General features: G+C 48.9%; 8 protein-coding genes across 8 annotated transcripts; 3 read left to right on the forward strand and 5 right to left on the reverse strand.

Moving 5' to 3' along the window:
- Window positions 1-212: 212 nt before the first annotated feature.
- On the forward strand, window positions 213-791 carry SERLADRAFT_385716 (uncharacterized protein; the record flags this gene model as incomplete). Its single annotated transcript, XM_007316824.1, has 3 exons — window positions 213-409; window positions 461-692; window positions 743-791. Coding segments are annotated over 3 exons (328 nt in total), but the record flags the coding sequence as incomplete, so codon positions are not given.
- A 168-nt stretch (window positions 792-959) lies between these two features.
- SERLADRAFT_464062 (uncharacterized protein) lies at window positions 960-3,526 on the reverse strand (the record flags this gene model as incomplete). Its single annotated transcript, XM_007316825.1, has 10 exons — window positions 960-1,057; window positions 1,126-1,481; window positions 1,542-1,681; window positions 1,786-1,966; window positions 2,044-2,154; window positions 2,222-2,352; window positions 2,413-2,780; window positions 2,839-2,868; window positions 2,928-3,011; window positions 3,064-3,526. The coding sequence occupies 9 exons, from the start codon at window positions 3,407-3,409 to the stop codon at window positions 1,190-1,192; spliced, it is 1,683 nt and encodes a 560-aa protein (XP_007316887.1).
- A 174-nt stretch (window positions 3,527-3,700) lies between these two features.
- Window positions 3,701-4,448, reverse strand: SERLADRAFT_385726 (uncharacterized protein; the record flags this gene model as incomplete). The annotated part of the gene is made up of 3 exons (XM_007316826.1): window positions 3,701-3,946; window positions 4,005-4,220; window positions 4,281-4,448. 2 exons carry the CDS (start codon window positions 4,419-4,421, stop codon window positions 4,023-4,025), a joined length of 339 nt encoding a protein of 112 aa, XP_007316888.1.
- Window positions 4,449-5,743: 1,295 nt separating this feature from the next.
- SERLADRAFT_464074 (uncharacterized protein) lies at window positions 5,744-6,471 on the forward strand (the record flags this gene model as incomplete). The annotated part of the gene is made up of 3 exons (XM_007316827.1): window positions 5,744-5,830; window positions 5,921-6,186; window positions 6,245-6,471. 2 exons carry the CDS (start codon window positions 5,753-5,755, stop codon window positions 6,140-6,142), a joined length of 300 nt encoding a protein of 99 aa, XP_007316889.1.
- A 280-nt stretch (window positions 6,472-6,751) lies between these two features.
- Window positions 6,752-9,630, reverse strand: SERLADRAFT_414637 (uncharacterized protein; the record flags this gene model as incomplete). Its single annotated transcript, XM_007316828.1, has 12 exons — window positions 6,752-6,860; window positions 6,931-7,387; window positions 7,447-7,578; window positions 7,627-7,832; window positions 7,891-8,100; window positions 8,153-8,261; window positions 8,313-8,404; window positions 8,462-8,471; window positions 8,527-9,125; window positions 9,158-9,191; window positions 9,236-9,542; window positions 9,608-9,630. 12 exons carry the CDS (start codon window positions 9,628-9,630, stop codon window positions 6,811-6,813), a joined length of 2,229 nt encoding a protein of 742 aa, XP_007316890.1.
- Window positions 9,631-10,937: 1,307 nt separating this feature from the next.
- On the forward strand, window positions 10,938-11,249 carry SERLADRAFT_436532 (uncharacterized protein; the record flags this gene model as incomplete). Its single annotated transcript, XM_007316829.1, has 1 exon — window positions 10,938-11,249. The coding sequence occupies one exon, from the start codon at window positions 10,938-10,940 to the stop codon at window positions 11,247-11,249; it is 312 nt and encodes a 103-aa protein (XP_007316891.1).
- Window positions 11,250-11,779: 530 nt separating this feature from the next.
- On the reverse strand, window positions 11,780-13,249 carry SERLADRAFT_464085 (uncharacterized protein; the record flags this gene model as incomplete). Its single annotated transcript, XM_007316830.1, has 5 exons — window positions 11,780-12,108; window positions 12,164-12,292; window positions 12,344-12,775; window positions 12,841-13,001; window positions 13,066-13,249. 5 exons carry the CDS (start codon window positions 13,133-13,135, stop codon window positions 11,944-11,946), a joined length of 957 nt encoding a protein of 318 aa, XP_007316892.1.
- Window positions 13,250-13,386: 137 nt separating this feature from the next.
- On the reverse strand, window positions 13,387-14,160 carry SERLADRAFT_385744 (uncharacterized protein; the record flags this gene model as incomplete). Its single annotated transcript, XM_007316831.1, has 6 exons — window positions 13,387-13,520; window positions 13,573-13,658; window positions 13,711-13,781; window positions 13,838-13,888; window positions 13,942-13,969; window positions 14,028-14,160. 6 exons carry the CDS (start codon window positions 14,127-14,129, stop codon window positions 13,508-13,510), a joined length of 351 nt encoding a protein of 116 aa, XP_007316893.1.
- Window positions 14,161-25,049: the final 10,889 nt, after the last annotated feature.

Here is a 25,049-nt window from a genome sequence, read left to right on the forward strand (position 1 = left end):
CTCGACTTTTCTGGGAGCTGTGTGCCGAGTACCGACTCGATCTATTAATACTCCGCTTCCGTGCTGTACATGTTCGGGATCACACATCTGACTAACCCGAAATTTCCAACAGATGCCGTGACCCATTCTTGGAGTGCAGTCTTGCAAAAACTATAAAAGACGCAATCAACTTTTGCCCCTAGCTCCGTACATTCAGATCCTCGCAGCCACCTGCATATCACTACCGTCACTTCATGACAGTCGCCTGCCCCCCCGCCGTACGCAAACTGGATCAATCTCGCAGTCGTGAACAGACCCTTCGACGCTTAGATCGAGCTCTAGCCAGGAGATACGTAGAATTATTATTGAGGCGCCACCAAATGCTAGCCGCACAGAGGAATCAACAGGACAATCCAAAGCTCAAACCAAGGTATGTCTGTCATCATACTTTTATTCGCGCATTCGCTGACTTCTATCGCAGGTTGGAGCTATGTGATGATCCTGATTCAAGTAGAGTCACTGCTACCCTCGAGTTACCTGGATTGAAAGCAAATGACATTGCCATACATCTGGACGGTAGCAGACTCATCATCTCTGGTGAGCGCCGATCGAACATTCCACCCGATAAAGTGTTAGCCGACTCCAAATACCCCGTCAAGGAGATTAAGTACGGGAAATTTGATCGTATCGTAGATGTTCCAGCGGGCACAATGGTCAGCATTCGACGTTTGTAATACATGCCTGGCGCTAACTTTTTCTGCAGATGAGCACCGTGTCTGCATCTATGAGTGACGGCATGCTCCTTGTGACTTGGCCTCGAGTGCCAGCAGGGGCTACAGCGCGGTCCCAGACACAGTCACCGAACAATACCCATGACTAATATGTCGTTTTGCATTTATCGTTGTTCCCATTTCACCCCTCTGCTCATGTCCTATTTATACGTGCATTCGATTAACCTTATGATCATACCGTACTCTATACACGCTATAAACTTTATTCGAACTTCGAGGCTTTCAGGGTAGTCTCATTCATGTATTCTCATTCTTTATTCGGGGCTTTACGCTGCTTGTATCTGATACTGCATATCACAGTTAAACCGTTTACGCTAGATGCCTTTTTGCTCCACTTGGTTCAAACACTACTTACATATGTTGAAATAACAGCACCACTCTACTATATCTTATCGATATCCACATACACTACATAGATCCTAATTCTGACAGCGCTCTACCTTGCTTATTGCGAAATTGCATCTCTCTGTTTCTGGCATGGGCTGATCTTCCATGTAACTCCCGCTTTCTGTCGTGATATTTTGAGGCTGCTGTTGGAGGACCATGCGGACTTCACTGGTAGTCGTGTAAGGCTCCCACTCAGGGGACATTTCGAGTTTGTATGTATTCGGGTTGCCCGAGCGCACGAACGACAGCCAGTAAGAGATAAGCTCCGACGTGAATGCCAGCTCGATCGGTGTTTGAGGCGTGAACGTCGTCGTTCCATTATACCTAGCAAAAAAAAAAATAGGACCGTCAAGCCCGAACACGAAGCGCTAGTGTCAAACTCACCCAGTGTTGGTGCCTTGGAACATCATCCAGTTCTCTGCCGCGTGAGCGACAACATCGCTGCCACTGGTAGGGTTAGGCTGGTTGTAACGATACGTCCAAGTGTCCGAGTAACGCGCCGAGTTCTCCCCCATCGCTTCCCGCTAAATGAAAAACACCACACAAGGGGCTGTTCAGTACATTCCATTCCAAGTGGCTCTCGCTCGCGACGGAGAGAACGAAAATAGTGCAAAAAACAATGACTCACCCCGCATATCACGTCAGGTTCCCCTGTCGCCACCTGGAACTGCTGACTGGCGGACTCGTAGTCAGAGAGAGGGTAGAGCGCTAAGAACTCTTGGAGGTCGGCGTCAGTGAGTAGTGGGAAATACGCTTTGAGCGCTTCGGTGATATTGGTGCCACCGGAGAGCGTCTCGTTAGAGGTGGAGCTGGGGGAAATCAATTTGGTCAGGCACGCCCCCTCCCTCGAAAGTCAGCGATGTAGATCGCCGGAAGTATCACGTACCCAACAATCAGAGGAACTCTCCTAAAATTGCCTTCCAAGAATAATTTGGTGGGGTAATCCGTGAGCAGTGCTCCGTCCAAGACAGGATGGAACGAGTTGTACAGCCCCGAGCTGCGAGAACGTGAAATTAATGAGAAAAGTGGGGCGACAGAGCAACCCGTAATTGTATCACACGCACAATGCGCCCATCACCGCAGCATCCTGTGCACGAGCCAAAGCACTGATGCTCGCATTTCTCAAACAGGCCATCTGCGCTGCGGTCGTCCCGTTCCCACAACCTGCATAGGAGGAATAGAAATCGAAAAGGGGCTAATATTCGCATGCTCGATGAGGATGCCTGTGTACTGTTTTTAGAAGAGCGCAACTTACCAGTTGTTCTTCGGGGGTGGACACAGGCGTCCTAAACACGCTCTGTGCGATGGCACCAGAGAACAATACTTCGTCTTCATGAGCGACCATGTGTAATTCCACAGAACTTCCTCCAGCACTCTGGCCGTTGATCGTCACATGATCAGGGTCGCCGCCAAAAGCGCTGATATACTGGTTGACCCATTTGAGAGCTTGGATTTGATCTTTGAAGCCAGCGTTGAAGTCGCCTATGGAGGCGTCCACGAAGTCGGGGTTGGACAGGAAGCCGAAGGAGTCCAGACGATAGTAGACGGAGACGATGACGACGTTCGGACTCTGGTTAATCCAGGGGTCAAATGGCCAATTGCGTGGGTTTCCGTAGACGTAGCCTTAGTTTAACTTATGCTTCATTAAACTTACTTTATGGATGCGAGCAGTGTAGCGTACCTCCACCATGTATATAAAACAGGACAGGCACTATGGTATGCCCTCTGGATAAGCATTGGAGACGAGGCGAATGGCAAGGACGCACGCACGGTTATCTCCTTCCTTCGCTCCAGCAGGTGCGTAAATATTCACTTTGAGACAATCTTCCGAACCAGCTCCTCCGTGATCCCCACCTACCACCAGTCAAGAGCCGCACACACGGGAACGTGGCGCGTCAGGACGTACCTCCGGTGGTACCTTGGACACAGAACATGGGGTACGTGGTGGCATTGATGACCTGTCCGTTTGCTTCTTGGGAGATGCGAGTCGTGTTCAGAGGTAGCGGTGCGCGCCATCGTAATTCGGCCAGGGGAGGCTCGGCATAGGGAATGCCCAGGTAGGCTACCGTGTTGGGATACGACCGGTTTCCCAGATAGCTCGCATAGCCGACATCGACGACGTTGGGCGCTGATGACGCGAGCACGTCGCCGCTGAACACCAAGCCCAGAAGAAAAAGGGCGACGTTGAGCATTTCAGAAGAGAGCAGATGAGAAACCCTCGAGGAGAACGCTGCCGCTCCTTCCACCTCCATCTATATAACTGGCAGGTAAAAAGAGATCACAAGTTGCTGGATGGTCACGGCGTATGTTCGGATGGAATCACGAGGAATAATATGGGCCTTGTAATAGAATGCATTTTACGATATATTCCATGGAATTTTGGCAGCGAAGCCTACGATGCTCACGAGGATGGAAGAAAAGAGTCACAAGGTCTTCCACAGGACTCGGGAAACGGTTATTACGGACCACGGTGAGGCCGTCGGAATCATGATTATAGATTTCTTTGTCATTATTCGCAGCGACATCCTCCATAAACATTTGGCAACTATCTGGGGATCGTTATAACATAGCAGCATGGGAGTCTGAGTGGCACTATCAAACTACCCACTTTCGAACCGTCGCGATGATTTAACTACACTAGAGGCCTGGCACGGTACCTACACCTGAAACAGTGTACTAAAATATACATGGACATGTTAACGATGACGAATCATAGATTCCGCTCTGTGAAAATAAATAATAGGAAAGATATGGCATGTTTGACAGCTTTGCTGTCTTCCTGGCTACGACTGTGATACAGATCCTTGTTAGTTTTGAAAGTAGTAATGCTCAAATGGACTCACGAACAAACTTGACATCCCTTCTTCAGGCCGGGGCCGCCGCATTGTCAGGCTGACAGTCTTCGTATTCACGTAGTCTGGCTTTGAGCTGGGCTATTTCAGCCAGTCTTTCAGCGTCGCGGCGCGCACTTTCAGCCTTGAGTTGCTCTCGTTCCGCACGACCGTGTTCTTCACCTACCTTCATCCCGCGTTCTTCACCTATCTTTATCCCATTTTCAACATCCTTTTGATAAGTTAAAAAAAATTAATAGATAGCAAAATACGACAGCGAGAGTTTACTCACTTTACGTCGACTTTCTTCTCGTTTTCTCTGTTCCTCCCTCACCCTGTCACACGCCTCACTCCATGCCCTGTCATATTCTTCAGATATCGTCTCTATACTGTTACGATGGTCGAATTTCAACCCGTGATAGTTGGCGCGCATGTCGTGTGAACTACACTTCTCCTCTGCATTTGGAAATAGTTTCTTCAACGTGTCAAACACGGTATTCGCAAACCAGTAGCACTGGTGCTCATAAAGATTGTAGAGCGGGGCGTGTTTGTTGATGACTTTCAACAGGATGCATAGCTGCCGAACAGAAGGCGATAAATAATTTCCGGTGATATTGGAGGGACAAGACTCGGAGAATGTAAGGGTACAGAGCTCCCTGTATGGTTTATACGGTTTAGTCAACTCCGTTTTATCGTCTTCTTTGGTGATGACAATACGATCATGGGCAGGAGTATCGGAGACTGACGGTGACACAATGGCAGAGCCTAGAGGGGTATGAACAGACGAGTTGGGTGACGGAGCGGAGGGTGAACGGTCGACGACCACAAGTGCCTTGGCCGTGATGTTTGGGTCCGGGTAGCAAACGGAAATCAACAAGAATTCGTGTTTCTTGTCGTCTTTGCATTTACAAAACACGATGTGGTCGATATAACAATTTGTGGACCTATCGTCTACGCAAAGCTGCCGCTCCCATGACTCAGGTCCCATAGGCCCGATGACGCCCTCCTGGAATATGCCAAAAATGTCGTTTGGATAAGGCATGTGTGGTCGAAAAAGAGTCGAGTAGATGTTATGGAGAATAAGAGAAAAACGACCTGAACCCATCTTTAATCTGTAGCTGGTGAGGGCTGTAAGGGCTGAGGGTGTTTCAAGTTCCAGAGGGTCTGACCGTCTTCAATGGCGCTGGCAATGCTATGATATGACAGTCTATCAAATCAAACTTCTAACAAGCTCGTGTACTACACATGTCTCGTACATAAGCGCCCATAAGCACCCATAAACGTCCAGTAAATTGCCGTGAGAATGTTCACGATGTCTACATATGGGCAACTTGAACATCCTGTGTTCGGACTCGGTGCAAGTAATCCAGTACACCCTACACCAATCATTCTCCTGGGGTCCATGCTTGAATGACAGTCTGAATACTCGCTTTCAATGGCCAGTGCACTTCAAACCCAGAAGATAAATTATCAACCGAGTAGTGCTTGGGTCGTGCTACCAAAAAAATAACCTTGAACTTTTCACCGGTCACCTGTAAATCAATGGAGCGGCACACAGCTTTTGAACAAGTGGCCTGGTATACATATCAGAGCAAATCCCTCGTATAACGTCACCATCATCAGACATCTCAATCAACTCGATGGACTGAAATAGTCGAGCATTCATTACATCAACTTATAGTCATAGAACACTGATTCGTTTACAGAGGCCCTCAGTGAACAAATAGCATAGCATCGTAGCCAGTCAGGGGTCTGCGGGAAGGTATGACTCGGACGTGTCAAATCACGGTTAATGTAGGGAATATTTTGCCCTTCACCCTCACATCGCATGAGTCACAATCGTAAGTATCTCTCCTTCCAAATCAGGGGAAGATTCTCATTATCATGATGGACACTATCACTGATGACGGTTCGTGGTCATCTCCTTAGGGCCCAAGCAACGTGTATTTCACTTCGGTTACTCCCCTACCGTTAATTGCGCATGGAAATATCCTACTCCAGTCTCAGCGATGTCAGCTGTCAATGGACGAAAGCAATTGTCGCAATACGCCGAGACGTCAGCATGAGCTTGATGTACCTGTACCTGTGCTTGTGCCGCTAGCTGGGATCATGACGCGTTTTGATTCATCAGCGCAGCCTCGCATAAACCTATAGCCTGTATCGACAGCATTCCAGATTTGAAGTCAAGTTTGAACGGGGTAAGATTTGTTCAACCTATCAATTTCACACACCCTAAAACTTTGATGCACGTAGTAGGTTTTAGCCCTAACCAGCGCATCGTGGGATTGAGAAGCTCTCTACTGACGCTTTACTGTTCAGCACTTTATCATGGCAGGGGTGGACAGCGCGACTTATCGGGGGCTAATGTATCTCCCCGAAACGGTGCGATCAAGCTAGCCCATCTACCGTAAGTTAGTGTGCTATCTCATGGTGGCGTAGTTCTGTGAATACGAATACTGACCGACTAATGGAATATTTCTCCCCGGAAAATGGATATTGTCATGCTTTGCATATGACTGGACTTCGACTTGCATTTTAATCTCTGCTCAACTTCCATGCACTTTCTTTCATGTCCCGCAAATTTTACGGACTTAATTGTCTATAGGTTCTGAATGCTGAGCTCCCGTATCAGATAATAATTTCGTACTTTCCATGACCCCCACCCGAATACGGAGCGCACCACGCCCGCCCTCGATCGCCACACATTGATTTCCTCAGGAGCTGCGCAATCTCACTGCTTCTAATCTAGCGTTCTACAGAAGATTAGAGGCGATCACACCATAGTCTATCATTCAAGACGAGCCTATTTATACGTCGACAAACTACTGAACTACCAGATCATCACCATTCTCCGATACATCAACCAGGAGGTCTTGGAGCGTGGTTCGAAGGAACAGTACAATGATGCATGAACGATGACCACCTATCCTCCAACATTATACCTCTCTGTCGATGATCGATACCAGGGATGATTTGAGGGGTGTATACGGCACCGGTGTCATAAGAATAGGAAGGCCCAGGAATTTCACGGTAGAGGTTTTCCCATTCAAGTGGCAAGCCCACTACACGTTCACTTGTAGGATGTCCGTGATAAGACGACGAGGGTCCAGGGATGCATCCAGAAGACTGTTGAAGTCTCTGAGATGATTGCCCTTGTATGGGTATTTCGGTCATTGGGCCAGTAGAGTAGTCAACTGAAACTTCTGTCGGGCTGAAGGGTATATAATCTGTTGAAGGTTTAGGAGTGACCAACATCGTCCGTCCACCAAAGATGGCTAGTTCATCGTCACCCTCATCACGGTCAGCAGTGTGACTTTGTCCTGCGGTGAATGATGCAGGATGCATGACCACGTCTTGACTCGACAGCAGTGCTTTTTGGCGTAGCCTAAGCAGGATGGGCTACGGTACAACCATATCAATCAACGAACGAAAATATGAAAAAGCGTTTTGGCACTCACCAGCGCCTTCTTCGCGCGACTACTTGTTTCAGCTGCAGCTTTGAACAACGAGCATGCTTGTTCCAGTTTTTCGAATGGCGGAGGATCAAGTTTCAAGCCTAATCTACGCATAGCTACGGTGCCGATTATGACCTGGCAGGTAAAATAAGGAGTGATAACTATCCGAAATGAAATGCTTACTGCGGCAGAAAATGCATAAGACCATATTCGCCAAACACGAGCACAGAGGATAGGCTGAAGTGAGTACTGAACTCTTGTAGAATCCAGGACTACGCATGCACTTTGATATGCGGCAAGAAAGGACTGGCCTAGAGGGCTTCTCATCGGGTCAGAAGGGTAGTCGGTCATAGCTTGCGCGAAAAATCCTCTGTGAAGAAAAAGCAGAGCTATTATGAAAACATCAGAGCCATGTCGTATTTGTGGTTTTCGTGTGATTGTACGTACTGAGCTCCCGATAGTGAGATCGCACCCAAGCTTGCATCTCTTTGGACGTCTGCTCGAGATGCGCCGTGTTTTGTGATCTTGGGACATCAAATTCGCGAATTTTCCGGTCGAGTTCCAGGATAGACTGATAACTCGGAGGTTTCACCGCTTGAGTGACTTGCACGACTGGCGCCAAGCATTCCACGGTGTACCTGAAGCTCCATGCGCCAACTACAGTACAGTCATTAGAACGGGAGGAAATGCCATTCTAAGAACACCTTACAGCCCAAAGGAACTTCCCCTTCTTGAAAAGTGATTTCATCGATTTCTGTTGGGTATTGGCAGTGGATAAAATCTGGCATGATAACTGGGGGGCGGCCGGTAACTAGACTCTGTAAATATAGATAAGAAGGTTGCGACCCGTGTTAATCCCCGTGGCGTACCTGCCAGAGGGTGCCTGCAAACAGATTCCAGAACGACACCCGTCGATCGTAAGCCTCTCTACCCTCAAAGCCCCACAACGAGGGATCCTTGTCTTGGCAAAGATAATGTGGTCGTTACTAGCGGAAAGTGAGATAACACGAAGACTTACGAGACCCAATCTAGAAACTACCATCAGATATTTCGAAAAGAAGCATTTTAGGTTGCGGCTCGTACCTGAAGTGCTATCTGGCCCGCAAAATTGAGAAGAGAGTAGGAATTCTCCAAGTTACTCTCCAAGCCGCTCATGCCATTGTATATGCTCATGAGATGCAACGCTTTCACCGTAACGATTGATCTATTGGTCAGTACTGGCTGCAAACAAAGTGCTGACCGTGCAAGCCTGTAATAAAGTTGACCCTCGGCATTGTATGGAGGAAGAGTGAAATCGACAAGAGCACCAATGGCAAGGACAATGAATAAGAGTGCCAGATCGTGTGGTCCATATTCCCGCGACTGGGAAGGGTTCCTCAGGTGTTTGTATACAGCGGGGATGAGTTCAATGATGATATGTCGACGCGATACTATGTGGAACATCCAGGTTAAGTGCTCGGTGAAAGTCTCGCATAGCAGAGTCGCTCTTCCTATCTCTGGTAGAAATGACTCTATCATTGATTGCACAGGAGCTATTGGGATGCCAGAAGGTGTCAATGGGAAGGATTTATAGAATACATTGATTTCGTCTGGAAGATAGGAGGCGTCGAAATCTTGAGGAAAACTTGGTGGTGTCGAAGCCTCCGTGACGATTTCTTTTGCCCTCTTAGGGAAATATATGGCTATATTCTCATGGAAATAAAAGATCGCTCACCAATAATAAACTCTTTAAAACAGACGCCCAGTCGCTTGGAAATTATTATTCATGACTTCGAAAAACACAAGGACCTACCTCCGAACCACCTGATGGCCCAAAAAAACGGACAGCACTGCGAACAGCTCCACTGTGCTCCTCGCTATCAAGATGCAAGGAACCCAAAGCGTCGATTAGGCCATATCTATTGAACTCGTTTATGGTTTTTGATTGCTCCTCAGTCTCAGTCTCGGTATCGTCTGGAGATGGCACATTGATTAGAAGAGGGTGAGGCTGATTTGAAGAATTGGTTTGAATGATGGCTAGTGCATCCTCTAGCGAATGCATGCGTTCCTCCATTTTGGTCATCTTACGACGAAGATAGTCTTCAGCGATTCCAACGAACCTATGCAAATGACAGGTACTTCAGCACACGACCAAGAAATGACAAGTGGTAATAATACAACTAACCGGCTTCCTTCTCCTGGAGGCATGGTGCCTGAAAGTAAAGACAATAAACACCAGCAAAGATCTTACGTATCTTCTCATACCATTAGGGCATAACATGCCGCATCCTCTTTTAACGCAGGTTGAGCAAGGCACTTTATAACGAAATTGTTAGCAAAAGAACAGCACGAAGAAGACATTAAATTAGTTGGTAATAGCCCTTACCTTGTCTATCACATTTCGCTTTTAACCTATTCAAGTTTCGAGTTGGGATATTAGCATACGTTGGACAGGACTGGGTTTGACGACGTGCCTGCGGCATTCTGCACACGCAATCTCTCCTCTCGTTCGCCGCCTCTCCCTACTACTGCACATGGTCCAACACTGATAGTTCGTTTGTTTGATGGTAAATTCGAAGGCTAGGCAACACAGAAGGATTCTTCCCTAGTATAAATAGTGAGATCGGAAGCAATCTGTACATAAGAAGGGGCGGTCAGAATGCTGGCAAAAGGATAGACGTTGAGACGAAGGAAAGCGTAACGCAAGTCCGGAACTTGAACATGGATGTAGTAGTAAGCAGAAATGTGAGGTTGAGAATGCCATCAGAAATCAAGGGACTTGCAATATTACGACATTGAGAAACAAGCTTGTGGGAAGCTGACTTGAAGGGCTGAGAGTGGAATCATCATCAATGTATCAAGCTCTTCCAGTTATCGTTGACATCCTCATGCACATATATGGTGATATTCGACTGGAGACCAACGTTTTCGAACGCTCGTGCGTCTCGGTTAGATAGCCAAACTTATCTAATACGCCTCTCAAGCCCAATCTCATAGCTTGCCAAGCTTAGAACATACGGCGTAATACGGCACAAACAGAAACAGAATTCGAATATTCGAAATATACTTCTTCGAGAAACTGCCTCATGCCACGGAGGCCGATCGCGAAGACCGTTTCCAGCAGATTGAGTGGAAAATCATTGTGAAGTCTCCCTGTTTTACATGTAAACTTGGCATAACACTACATCACTATTCCAAGGTTTCCATTCACGCAAATAAGTTCAGCCTGAGACACCGCAAGGAACGCCAACATTGACAGCTTCCATACCTTCCGTCGATAGGTCTGCTTACTGTAAGGAGATCAACACCAAGTACATCCATTCCACAATTGGTCGCTGAAGTGTTCGTCGTACAAGCAGCAAACTTGTACGGTGAGCCATAGACTAGCCAGGTGCAGCGATGATCGATGAGCGTTGTATCAGGGACAAAATAAACAAAAGTAACTGACTAATAAAGTGTAGAACGCATAAAATGATCGCCCGGGACCGAGTGGCTATGGTGTACTGCCACTCTTTATGATCATCTCTTTCGAAGGCTCGGGCTGTGAGTTTACCGGAATTTTCCCATCGACGCTTGGGGCCTTGGTGCGCTCCAAGTTTTTCCTCACTTCTTCGTCAAAGTGGTCCTCATCAAAGGATCTACTGCAACAAGAACCACAACACCCCGTCGGTCCACCGCATCTGCAGCAACAGCCACCTCCTCCGAATGCCCCTGGAGAAGAACGTAGTAGATCATCTTCAGTTTTCGTGACGAGTGATCCTCAAAATATGATTCTGTTCACGAGTGTCGCACCAACTTTCGGCAGAAGCAGCACCGAATATACCTGACGTGGACGCCAACGACTTTGAGACTCATCAGAATCACAGTTTTGTGATGACAGGACTTACAGCACATGCCACACAAAGCCGCGATACAATCAGAATCTGCCATGTTCAGCTACGAGTCAGAAAAATTTTAGTGAACAAAGCACTTCGAGGTCAAGAAGCTGGTGCGGGCAGCTTTTAAAGCGAATTTGCGACCAGAAGGCGGCTGTGAAGATAAGCCATCCTTCTGATCGAGACAAGGTTGTTGTTTGGTACGCTTTATCCCTGATGATTAGATTGTATTAACCACGAGTGCAAAATACTGTAGGGTGGTTCTCTTTCATACGCTCTTTCCCTCAGGTGTGCACTGTGTCTACTGGTAATACTAAGTATATGTGAAGCTCAAATTTTCAATTCACTACCAGTAGTACAAGATGCAAGCTCAACTTACAAAGTTCCTCACTTTGGCGTCACAACGAATATGCTGTATGGTTTTCATATCACCGTTTTGACTGTTTTGTGAAAGTCTTACCAGAATTAGCGCAATCCAAGATACTTATCAAAGATGGTGGTATATTTATCGTGACAGCTTGCGAGTACGAACCACAAGCCTCCGACCATCACTTCACCGGAAGCAAAAGGCCAAAATCAAGGGCTTTTGATATTTTTGGGCCCTTCGGGTCTAGCCATTTTCGACAGAGTGAGTGTGATGGTGGTTTTATACAGGAAGAAACTCTTTCAAGCTATTCATGAGATATTCTTCATCACCTGTCGCGACTTGTGTCCATATCTTATCAGCTTCACCACCTGATAGTGAACTCCAATTGGGAGAAGGAGACGACCGTATATGAGAGAAATCCTGAATAGAAAGTTGCACGTTTTTCTGACGAAGATATCAGATGCCAAGAAAAACGGTCGGAATCCTGAGGAAGGCAAACCTGATGATCAGGACTCAATTGCATAGCTTCAGGATAAGTACCGAAACGTATGCGGGTACAATGTTCAATTGTGGGATTGGACGCTCCTGCAAGATATACATCCACACTAGTGGATCGGTGCATGCGGAACTGCGAAAACTCTAGCTTCCTTCAACAAATTTTTTTTTAGCACCAACTCACTTGATGGCATGCAGAAATCACAACACAATTAGATAATTCATGTAAGATGACACTGCCTTTGATTGGTGGTATAAGGAGAACGGTACTGGACAGACGTTGGATATGAAGTGCTGATATTTCCACAGTCAGCTGCTTCGAGGGAAGTAGATTGACGATGCAATCTTCAATATCAGATATTGATACTTCAGACTGGAACGTGGAGTTCTCCGGGGTAAAGAGTGTGTCTGTTTTGAGGTACCGATGCGAATGTGATGAGATTGTAAAAGCAGGCGCAGTGGACGACGTTTTGGTATCTGGGGTTTGGATGGAAGCCGATCTGTCTGTACCCGGCTTCGAAGGTTGAGCAGCGACCTTGCGTTTGAAAGCAAATTTATGCTTGGGCGTGACAGAGGTGCGTAGGTCATCTAACGACTTCTCCAACGTTTTCAGTTGCTTCCATCCCACAAAAAGGATTCAATCAACGACGAGCCAAAATAATCGAAACTATGATAACTCACCAGCTCACATTGTCGTTGGTCATAGCTAGGGAGAGAACCTGTAGCATCGGTGAGACTTTTTGCCAACCCGGCCAGCCCTATTGTCAATTCCTGTACTACACTGAGGACAGGTGCTGAGGGCAAAGGACTAGATTTAGCGGCATCTATTCGGGAAGCCAAGTCTGATAAAGTCGTCCGTCTAGGTATTAGATGGTGAGTATTGAAATAAAGTGACTCGTTGCAGACCAGAGCGTGTAGCTTGGAACTGGTGATAGAAATCTTGAGAAAATGTCCACTTGGTGTCCAAGTCTGACATTGTGTCCTAGAAAATCCGCGCTGGTGAAGGAAAAGAATTGCGAAGTAGAGATTGGGATATCAACCGGATGCGCAGGTTGGCGTAGTAGTACTATGCAGATACGTGATAGTCTCTGAAGGAACTTGAAGAAGGAAAAGGGTCTCGGACAACTTCCGAATTCCGAGCGCTTATTTACTGTGTGCGGTATCGGTTTAGGATCGTCTCAGTGCGTCAGTTTCTTATTTTCAAACAACCTACACGATTGACTTCGCAAGTAACACCAGGTTAGAAAGCTGGCACATTTTGGATAGCAACCAGGAAATACATGAACATGGGATAGTGCTCTATGATACATAATCGAGTCCTTTGAGAGCTTGAAGAGTGATACATGTCTTAACGCCCGTATCTGTGAACACAACGATAAGGTGCAATGAACCACAACAAAAAGCAGCACATACTTCTGTAGTTCCCATTCACGATTGTCCAATGGGCATACATTTCTCGTTTTCAACCAACGGGAAATGCAATGGAAATGAAAGGCATGCTAGGAATACGTTTATCATCATCGATGGGCCTGTAATGACAGAGAAACTTACGTTGCAGATACCCCAAGCAGCGTTACACTCTTCACTTGTCGCTGAGACCTGATTCGCCTGACAGTCGATACCTAGTGTTCAAGTAGTCAGCATTGCCAGAGAGTCATTTGGAGAAGACGGAACTCACATAGGTCCATGATATGATTCCTGCATATAGCACAATTGTCTACGACGATATCTGCAGAGAATGATCCGTTATTATTGCCCACATCCAACGCGAAAGCGTCGTACCCCACGCCCAGAGCGATACGGCATTCCACTGATAATCAGACAAATGGTGAGCAGCCAGATGCAACTTGTATGCCGTCAGCACATACCTTCTTTACCTCGAATCTCTTCTTGCCTTCCTTCGTGTCATCTTTGTTCTCTTTCTTTACAACAGGAGCAGCTGCAGGGGTGTCGACTTCCATATCAGCCATGATGTGCTTGCAAGTGCTAATAAGCGCGAGCAAAGTGGCTCATTTCCTGAGTGCTGACATAACATCACGGTGTCACATGACCCGTCGCGAACGCGAACGCGCCTGCCCTAAGTTGTTCGTGGCTCTTCAACGTTCTTTGTGGATCTTCGTTGTCGACTGACTTGTAACTTTTCTTTAGCTGACTCCATGTATACTAACATTTTCTTTTAGTCGACATGACAAGCTACGGATCTAGCGAAACGCGGTCTCCATACTATGGGACTGCCACTTACTCAACTCTTTCTCAATCTCAAACACCAATGTCGCCTTCAAGGGATTCGTATACCTATTCATCAGGTGTGTACTTCCTCATCCACAGTTCACATCAAGCTAATCTCTGGAAAAGAAACACCTGTGGCATCCTCAGATAGTGACGGAGCGACGTCCGCAAGGAACATGCGACGCGTTCTTCTCTCTCCGTCTGGGTCTGCCGATTCATATACTTATTCTGAAGAAAATTCCGTCGAGGAAACCGCTGAGGTCGAGGCAACTCTGAATGAACTGGATGAAGAGATAGACAGCACTGAAGCAGCACTTACACAGTGGTCTCGGGGGCCTTCCTCTTCATTCGTATCCGGTTCCTACACAGGGACGACGCCATCGCGTACCTCTACAAGCTTAACACCTTACTCCATGACTGAACGTGAGCACAGAGTGCTTAGCACCATATCAGAGCGGACAGAAAATATGCCTTCTCGCCCTACCTCCTACTTGTTGGCAGGAGGTGCACAGCGTCCTGCCAATCCGACTCCTGAAGCCCATAGGTACTCTGCTCAACGGGGTGGCGCCATTTCTCCAGCTCCTTCTCATTCTCGCTCTTCTACTGATCCGGGCTCGGATCGTGGCCCCGCACCTCCGACTGGTCGTAGGTTTGGCGATCTTATTGCATTCTTCGAAGATAAAACTACAACTTTCTCTGAGACGTCGTATAGTCACTCAAGGGCAACATCTGCTCCTGGAGGCTACCGTTCACCAAGTCCGCTGTTTACTCAAAGCCAGTCGACGCCCAATCTGGGTACCAACACTGGTTACGGAGTTGGAACCACGACTGGATATAGCTCGCGCCCGTCTTCCCCTGCAAAAAGCAAAGCAGGATCTTCTGTGTCATCTTCCGCTTCAGAACCTCTTTCGATGTCGTCGTTGCTTGCTCCTCCAACTAGAGGACCAACTTCGACTTCGACTGGTTCTAGGGGCATTGGTACTAGCACTTATATGAGTCCTAGCGAGTACACCAACACGTTCACAAACACGTTCACTAACTCGGGATCAAATACATTCACCACTTCGAGAAACACAGGCACGCAATCTAGCGGGGTCATCACTCCCACTAACTCATCGCTTCGCCGTCCTCAAACATCGCCGCGGTCACCGTTAACGTCCGTGCGCAATATTGTCGCAGCATGGAAAGAACGAACGCCGACTCTGGACAAGTCAGGAAAGCCCACTCGTGCAGCTCCGACTTCTACTCCTAGAGGCGAGGGGCTTTTTAGCCTTAGGAAGCGGGCTGAGCGAGGTGAAAATAGGTTAAGGGGTATGGCATTATCAGGAAATTTGGCTGCTGAATCATCCAGAAATAATCATGGTCACCCTTCAACTCCCAGAAGTGTTAGGAGTGGTAGCAGTGGTATCCCTCCTCCATTTGACATGGCTGAATTGGGCGCATATGCGAGAAATAGCCAGGAGGTATGCATCTTATACAGTACGGAAAGTGCCGAAACCCAACTGATTCCGCTTATGTTCTTTCGCAGCCTCTGCGAATAGGTCTTCTCTGGTATCTCAATGTTCACTCTGCTCCCCCATTCAGATGGCAGAGATGCGAAGCGTTGCTTTACCCCAATATGCTTCTACTCTCGTGGATTGCGCCAGGTGGCGGAAGAGGTGTTGTGACCCTTGATCTGTTAAATTGTACGGAAGTAAGATCTGTGCCGTCCCCGACTCATTCCAGTGCGAGGGAGGATGTAGGAACTATGGCAGCAAAAACGCAAGCTGAAGAGAAGGAAACTCCTGCTTTGATGGAACTCCTTTGCCCTTTCCAACTACTATATAGTGACGGAGTTGAGAGACTGGCGGCGGAAAGTGCGAGGGAAAGGGTTCGATGGGTGAGCGCGATTTGGTGAGTGGATTAGTATGCACTTGCGTTGCATCATGATGAAACTGACTGTTGTCTTGTAGGGAGGCCCTTGATCGATCTGTGACACTCCCTAATCGTTCAGAGGTGGGTTCTCCGACAGGTTCGATTAGGACTATCCGCTCTATGACAAGTTCTTCGAGCGTATCTGGTTCGGGATCAGGATCTGCATCCACTGTATTTCTTCCTCCATTACACACTATTCCTGATCTCGATTTGCATTCGCTTTCTGGGTCTTCGAGTCCGATTTCGCTTTCTCGCGCGCCTTCTTTTTCTGCTCATCATAGCCGCACAACAGACGACGCTGCTGTATCGAACCAGGCTTTCCTGTACCCTGGAGATCCACGCGTTATTGGGCCTAGTCGTAGCAGCTCCTTACGAAGAACAAGTTCGATGACTGATCTAGACGAGGAATTCGCGACTGCCGTGAGTAGAGCTCGGAGTGCCCGTCCTGGACTGGGCTTTGGCCTCAGTCTCGTCGGTGGAACACTTTTGGGTGATGGATCACCTGTTACTGTTTCTAGTGGGCCACGTCTAGGAGGAGATGTGAGAGTCACGCCGCCTCCCAGCAGTAGAGGTGGAAAATCTCGCCCTCATTCTGAAATGTCAGACGATGCATTCTTCTCTGCTGGGTCTAGAACGTCGTCGAGCGATCCAAACTCGAACTCTTCGAACTTCTACTCTGTCACATCTACGTCATCCAGTGGACAAGACAGAACCACCACAGGTCTTGTAACAGATGGAACCATGTTTGGCATCACATCAGGAGGTTCTAACACAGAAATAGTCCCCTCAACCTTGTCTTATAGAAGGACAGAGTCGGCTTCGCTTCTGGGCGACTCGCACGATGGTTCATATAGTTATACGCCTACTTCGCCTTCGCGAACTTCGCTGTCCAGGAGTGCGGAAGTACGAAGGAGAGGGTTCAGTTCCAGGGGCTATACTACATATGACGAGACTTCAGACAAAGAGAATTCGGGCAGTTACACTCCTTGGACCACCACTCGCTCTACTCTCAGCAGTTTTACCAGGAGTCGTTCGATTACACCCACACCATCATCATCTAACAGGTCTGCCGTGGAAGAGTTAGCGCAGGGTGAAACGTCGAGAACATCTTCAGGCAGTGAAGGCTATGAGACAGCGGGTACGCCCTCCACAGCGTCGTTCAAGTCATTACCGACGATACCGTCCGAGTCTGATTATAGCACTGCGGAGCTATGTAAAACTGAGGCCTCTACGGAGTATGTCACCGCAGAAAAGTGCGCATCTGATGTTTCAACCGACTATATAACTGCGGATGTATGCAAAACGGAGGTATCCTCAGAATATATCACAGCTGAAGTATGCAAGTCGGAGCCTTCGACCCAATTCGAGACTGCGTCCCTGTGCAGGACCATACCTTCGGAGGCTGAATCCCCCTTCTCAATTCATGTCGACATACCGATCGAAGCAGACGTTCCTCCCATCATACCACCGGTTGTTTCCTCTCCGGTCGTATCGCTATCTGATGAACAGATTGAGTACATCGAGGAAACTGTAGTGGAAGAGAACCTTAGAGAGTTTGAAGAGTACGTTGAACGCGAAGAAAGCATCGAAGAGGATTTCGAAATCATTCCTGAAAATATCCCTCTGCCACCATCTGGTTCGAGCCCTTCTCTGTCCGCGAGCGGATCGCTGGAGTCTGAACAAATCAGTGTTCCCGCACCGTCATCGGTTGTTCACACTAACAGCGTTTCATTATCTTTCCCTTCGTCAATTACTCCGCAATCAGACAATACACGCTTGCAATCGATGACGCCTGTCTCAAGTCTAACAGAATCTTCTCCCTTAATGGTTTCTGATGGGCTGACTCCGAGTGCTCATGGCGTGCCAGAACTCTCTATTTCTACTCCCTCCGTTCGTGAATCCATGTGGGCGCCTGAAACTGATATGTCTTTTAATTCGTCTGTCTTGCATCCATCACCATCTGTGCAATCTGTTCAGATGCCGGAGGGTTTGGATACATCTTTTGACACTTCATTCATGAGGCCTAGCATATCTCCCCTGACTTCTTTGGAGCGACTCACCCCCATTACGGAGACGATGTCGAGTTCCCTCTCCTTCTCCCCATCTCCAGTGCCCCATCCAGCCCTTCCACCTTCTATCTCATCGCCCACCAGTGCTCCAACGCCAGTGATAGTATCAACTTCTATGGAATCGTCATCATTATCACGAACGGCGTCCAGCGTATCTGATGTTTCCATTGTTTCTATCACGTTGTCTCCTGATGTTGAGCAGACATCCCTCGTGGGTGAGCGGGATGTTTCGGAGCCTTCTACAGAGCCGTCACTTCTGTCAAGTCATCGCAGCTTAACGCCTTTACCAGTTGTATGTCTTATATCTCATTTGATTTATTTGATTTTAACTCACTAACGCTATAGCCTTCTCCTGCCATGGTACCTCTTCCGAGCTCTCCTGCACCATCATTCTCAGCTGCTTCGGTATCTATGAGCGTCAGCATGAGCACACCGCAAAGCAATAATCCGTCAATTCACTCCGATCTGGACACCATTCCTACGCAGCCCCGTAGCGAAATTCTAACTCATGATATCAATCGCCTGCTTCAGCACATTCATGAACTGGATCAGATCAGAGGTCAGGAAAGTCAAGAAATATCTGAGAATGTTCGTGCGATACGAAGCGAACTATATGAACTATCCAATTACCTGCATCAGCACGAGGTGTCTGAGGTACCTCCACCAGTCCCGCATAAAGATCAGTCAGTTGGCAGTGCAAGTGTCGTCTCTCGTTCCGTTCCTGTTGGACCTAGGTTACCTCCTCGTCGTGTCCCAATTTCTTTGAGTCCTCCCCCTATGCGGCCTGCTTCACCGAGCTCATTCAGCTCGGCTATATCATTCTTGTCTTCTCACCACTCGGACGATTATAGTCTGATGGAACCTGAATCCTACCCAGTTCATCCTAGCTCGCCTTCATGGTCGTCGTCGTCCCCTTCTTCTCCGCCCTCTGAAATGAGCCCTTCTAGTATATCGTCTTCATCCCCATCACCAGGTCCCTCATTATCCAGAAGTTCTTCTTCTCCTACTCAGCCACCGCCTTCTCCTACGCCTTCTTCTGCATCAAGCAGTACCGCTAGGCCTGTGGAAGGGATGTCATTGATCAATTTACGGGAATTGTTGGAGCAGCTGAGGGAGCAGACGACCGCTTTATGGGATGGCCAAGTCTCTACGAATCATATGCTAGATGAACTTCGCCAACAGCGGCCTGGGCCCCAAGATAACGATGAGATTTATGAACGTCTTCGGGGTATAGAGTCTTTATTGGAAAGAGTCATTGATCAGACCCAAATTCACCGCCAGCCTATGCCTATGCCCCAGCCTCAGCCCCAGCCTCCGCAACCGGACATATCGGCTTCAGTTTCTGAATCAGGTTCTGATCCTTTGGCAGATTTGGAGAGCTTGCGTATACGCTGGGAGGAACTTAGTAGAAGTCGACGTGAACAAATACCGATTCATATGCCTACTCCCGTTCGAACTGGCCCGTCCTTGGATGATCAACTTCTGGAATTATTGGGTGCTCCGCCGCCTCTCCCTCCTGCACATCCTCAACTCCCTCCTACTTTGATTCCTTTTACTTATCAACCCGCGCCTAGGGCTTCTAGATCGCGAAGTACCAGTCCAATTCTAATGCCTGACCGCCCGCGTACAGTCCCTTTCACCAGGGAGGAACCAGTGAACTTTTCCCCGACTCGCATTCGTCGGGTGCGAACAGTGCGCCGCCCACCTCCAGCAGGTCAGAGACGTCCTGTTTCGGCCACTGAACCTTCAGAGATGGATACTCCTCGTATTATTCCTGCGAGGCCCCCGTTCGCGCAAGCAGACATAGGACGACAAGAGGAACGTAGGCCCCGTGTCCCTCCCGCTTACCCTGTTATAGTGAGTATGAGTTAACGAATCATCCTATTCGTGTTCTTACCTTTTCATAGCCAAATTTGTATGCTACTCCTCCCCCTGCCAGAGCACCATCAGCACCAGCGAACTTCGACAATGCAGATGATCCCCGTGTTTCTGCCAGTTGGTACCGCGAGCGTCCAAGTGTAGGTGTTTCAAAACCTTCACTTACTTCCATACGAAACTTAATGTGATTGCAGGGTCCCGGAGGCATTGTCCCTCCCCCCGGTGCCTTCGATGGGCAACCAGGTACACAACCTGGAGGTCTAGCCTACGTTCCCATGCCTGCTGGTCCCGTATGTTTCAGTTTATTTTTCGTTTGTTTTATTTACAATTGATTGTATGCCCTTCCAGACTGTTGTGCAGGTTCCTTTGTTTGACACACTGATGGAGATCCTGAGGGTATGTTTTTAATTCAATGATACTCTGCAATAACTCACTATTTTCCAGGAGCATCGTCTTGCCCAGTTGGCTACTGTGGATCAGCAAAGGGAATTGATGAGATATATGAGGGGCTTGAACGAGTGGCTTGAACGGGATGTTTCTGATCGACAATCAGAGCTTCGAGGTGTTTCTGCTCGTGTTGACCAACTGAGAAATGAACTAGCACAGCTCGGTTTAGGCTTCAGGCCAGGTGAGTATCTTGTGTTGGCAGAATATCTCAGAGCTGACCTTTTGACATACAGATATGCCTCAACCTCAGCACTCATCGGGACCGTTCATAGTCCCTCCAGTGCCTCCAGTCACAGGACCCATGGGACAGCCACATCTGGTCAGTGGCCAATATCCAGGTGGATTTGTACCCCTTGGGCCGATGCAAGGGGGACTAGTACCTCCTGTCATTGCTCAAGATCGTACACCGACCCCTTCTTATACTCCTGTAATACCCTCTCCTGTCATGGGAATGCCTGGCGTCCACCATGTGCCTGTCGTTCCAGACTTTTCGTCGTACACTCCACACCATCAAGTTCAGGGCCCGGATCATTATGTTTACGAGCCGTCTGCATATACCGGAGGCCCGTCTGCATATACTGGAGGCGTGATACCATCACCCCAGTCAGATTCCGCCACCTATGAACCAATGCCAGCAGTCATCATTAACCCGCCTCCACCACAAATACAGCAGCAGCAGCAGCAGCCAATAACTTCGACCTATTTCGTTCCACCCTCGCCATCTCACTCTAGGTCTGGCAGTACGACTAGCACTCAGCAGAGCTATGATCACCCTCCCATCCCTATACCGCCTCATAGTGGGCAGGATCGCCAGGAGGGCTTAGCCGACGCCCCCCAGCCCCCCGTTCCTGCAGCTGACTTGCCACATCCTAGTCAAGCTAGACAAGAGAGTGTTTCTGAGCCGGTGACCACCGTTATTATCAATCAAGCACCACCTCCTGCCCCTGGAGCAGTCCCTGGAGCAGTCCCTGAAGCAGTCCCTGGAGTCGTGCAAGGAGCCGCCCCAGGAGGTACACTACCCCAAGCTGGCGTTCCTGGGCAATATATATCTCCTCCTCCTGCTATCATCATAAATCCACCCCTCCAACAGATTCCTGGAGGCCCACCAATTGTTATTGGGAGAAGTCCTCATTCGAGGCCTAGTTCTAGGGGGACATCAGGGGGACATCCCACAGTGATTGTGCAAAGAAGTCGCTCCTCGTCGTCTTCGCCTCGACAAGCTCCAGCTCATATTGTAATAACTTCAAGTGGTGGTAGGCATCCAGAGCACGATACGCCATATATTGTAATGCAGTCACCTTCTCATGGTTCTCACGTTCATTTACCTGAACGAGAATACGGTGATCCAGGCGATCGACGACCTGCTCCGAGCGAACTAGGATTTCCCGACCCAGGGCATGTTCCCTCAACAAGCCGACCATATGAAGGACATCGCCGTCGCCATGACCGTCACGACTCTCGTTCCTACTCCCCACGCCGTCGTGACTCCCGTGATTACTCGCCATCTGGCAGGCCCTATCGTCCGTCACATAGGGACAGGTATTACAGGGATGATAGGTCGAGATCGAGGTCTTACTCTCCCATTGGCCGTCGTAGGCGTCCTCGCGGACACGATTATGGACGTTCGCGTCGCGATTCATATTCCCCAGATGATCTCGGGGAGCGGGACACGGGCCATGGTCGTCGCCCTCGTGGATCCAGGCGTGATGACGAATCTCGTTATGACCCGGAAGATGTTGGGGAGCGAGATACAGGCCACGGGCGTCGCCTTCGTAGGACCAGGCGTGATGACGAGTCCCGTTATGATCCGGAAGATGCTGGGGAGCGAGATACAGGCCATGGCCGTCGCCTTCGTGGATCCAGACGTGATGATGAGTCTCGTTATGACCCGGAGGACGCTGGGGAGAGAGACACAGGCCATGGCCGTCGCCCTGGTGGAACCAGGCGTGATGACGAATCTCGACATGACCCGGAGGACGCTGGGGAGAGAGACACAGGCCATGGCCGTCGCCCTGGTGGAACCAGGCGTGATGACGAATCTCGACATGACCCGGAAGACGTTGGGGAGAGAGATACGGGCCATGGTCGTCGTCCTCGTGGATCCAGGCGCGATGATGAATCTCGCTATGACCCGGAAGATGTCGAAGAGAGAGATACGGGCCATGGCCGTCGCCCTGGTGGAACCAGGCGTGATGACGAGTCTCGTTTTGATCCGGAAGACGCTGGGGAGAGAGATACGGGCCATGGTCGTCGTCCTCGTGGATCCAGGCGTGATGACGAATCTCGTTATGACCCGGAAGATGTCGAAGAGAGAGATACAGGTCATGGCCGTCGCCTTCGTGGATCCAGGCGTGGTGAGGGATCTCATTATGACCCGGAAGATGTCGAAGAGAGAGATACGGGTTCCCGCCATCCTCGTGGACGTGCCTCCTCACCTGGATTTTCAGAACATGATCCAGATAGCCCAGTTTTACATAGACCTCCGCCATCTGGTCATGGAGACTACGTGATCCGTCGTCCATCAACTCGGCTCCCCCCTCCCCCCCAGTCTCCTCAACCACCAACTATCATTAGACTTGGAGATCCTGTTCATCACCCGGAAATCGTGGTACATTCCCCTCCACAGTCTGGAGTCCACCCAGGTGATACATACATTCCCGACTTCACTCCCGCTGTTGAGCATCCTCCAGAGTCCGAATACGCCGTTCCACATCCTCACCACACAGGAGCATCTCACGGTATACCTCCTGGCTCAGTTTTTGAGGATGCTCCTCGACACCGCCCGATCAGTGAAACTAGTGTGGTACCTATCCCAGTTCCTCATGTGCAAACTGGACCAGGTGACCTAGCCTTTGAAGATGCCTTGCGTGATCATCACCAGCGGCTCGATGATGCAGAAAAACAGCTCACAGAGGTTGCGCATCAGGCTTTGGAGAATGAAGATCGACGCGAGGACATGTTTCGTCAGAACGAAGACGAACGCGAACGTGTATTTTTGGGCAACGAGACCAGAAGAGAACAAGAATCTCAGCAACGAGCCGATGAAATTTTCAGACATCTCGAGGAACGTGTCGCTGGCATCCCGCTTCCCCCATCCGGGCCTGCTGCTGCTGAGCCAGCTCCTTCTATCATCGAATCTCTTCATAGTGCTGCGCAAGATGCTGCCTCGCGACATGCTTCAGACATCCTCGATACTGTTAGACTGGAACGAGAAGAGTTGATCAGAGAGAGAGAAGCGGCTGAAGCTGAGCGTCAACGCTACCAAGCTGAGATGGAGGCCGAACGAAGTCGGTTGGACGCAGAGCGTGAGGCCAGGATTCAAGCTCTAGAAGAAGAACTCGCCAAAGTCCGTGGAGAGTTGGAAAACGAGAAGCAGATGCGCGTTACAGAAGAAGCGGATATGATGAATCGGGAAAGACAAGAAGCACAGGACCGAGACGATGGGCTCCGGAATCAGCTATCAGATATTACTAATATCGTACAAGAGCAACGCGACACTTGCGATCGGGAAAATGAAGCAAGGCGAGCGAGATGGGAGGAGGATGACACTGACAAGAGGATGAAGAATGAGCTATTAGAAACTCTTCGTAGCCTGGCCTCTAAGCTTGTAGATGACGCCGACAAAAAGAAGGAGGAGGAAGAACGAGCGGCTGCTGAAGGCAAACCTGGTGAGTCTATCCTATCGTTACTGTGTATGGTCAGCCTCTTATCAAGTAACAGGAATCGAAGAAGTAATGGAGGAACTTCGGAGACAGAGCGCAGAACAGAGAGAGCTCCTGATGAACTTGTCTGAAAGTAAGTGCACACCCATGGAAGATTAGATAAACCTCCTAATCGACTCCCCCAAGGCTGGCGATCCGATAGCAATAGGCAACACGAGGAGACGATTAATGCTGTAAGAGCTACCGCTCAGGAGCAAGTTCCTTTCAATGTGCAAGGAGTAGGTCGCTGTCATACAAACTGAATGGTATCACACTTAACCGTCCTTGTAGTATCTTGATGAATTTAGTAAAGCTCTGGCTTCGGAAGTGCGCATGTTACTTGGGGAAGTAGGCAAACTGCGCGAAGAAAGAAGGAATATGCAACAGTACGTCCCCTAGCCAGTCTCCTCAAATAGCACCGTTAAATTTTTTTCGCTCACGTAGTGAGATTGGCTTCTTGTTGAGCATGAGGGCGAAATACGCCCCTGGAGGCGAATTCGATCCGGAATGGTTTGTTTCTTCCGACTAATTCCAGCGTACTATTTCTCAAATTCTGCCTTTTCAGGAAACCACCAGCGACGGGTCCCCCTGCTGATGCACCTCCTCCAGAACCCCCTGCTCCCCCCGAAGAGCCTGCACCCGCTAGACCGGC

This window comes from Serpula lacrymans (assembly GCF_000218685.1).
Source record: "Serpula lacrymans var. lacrymans S7.9 unplaced genomic scaffold SERLAscaffold_5, whole genome shotgun sequence".
Taxonomy (NCBI): Eukaryota; Fungi; Basidiomycota; class Agaricomycetes; order Boletales; family Serpulaceae; genus Serpula; species Serpula lacrymans.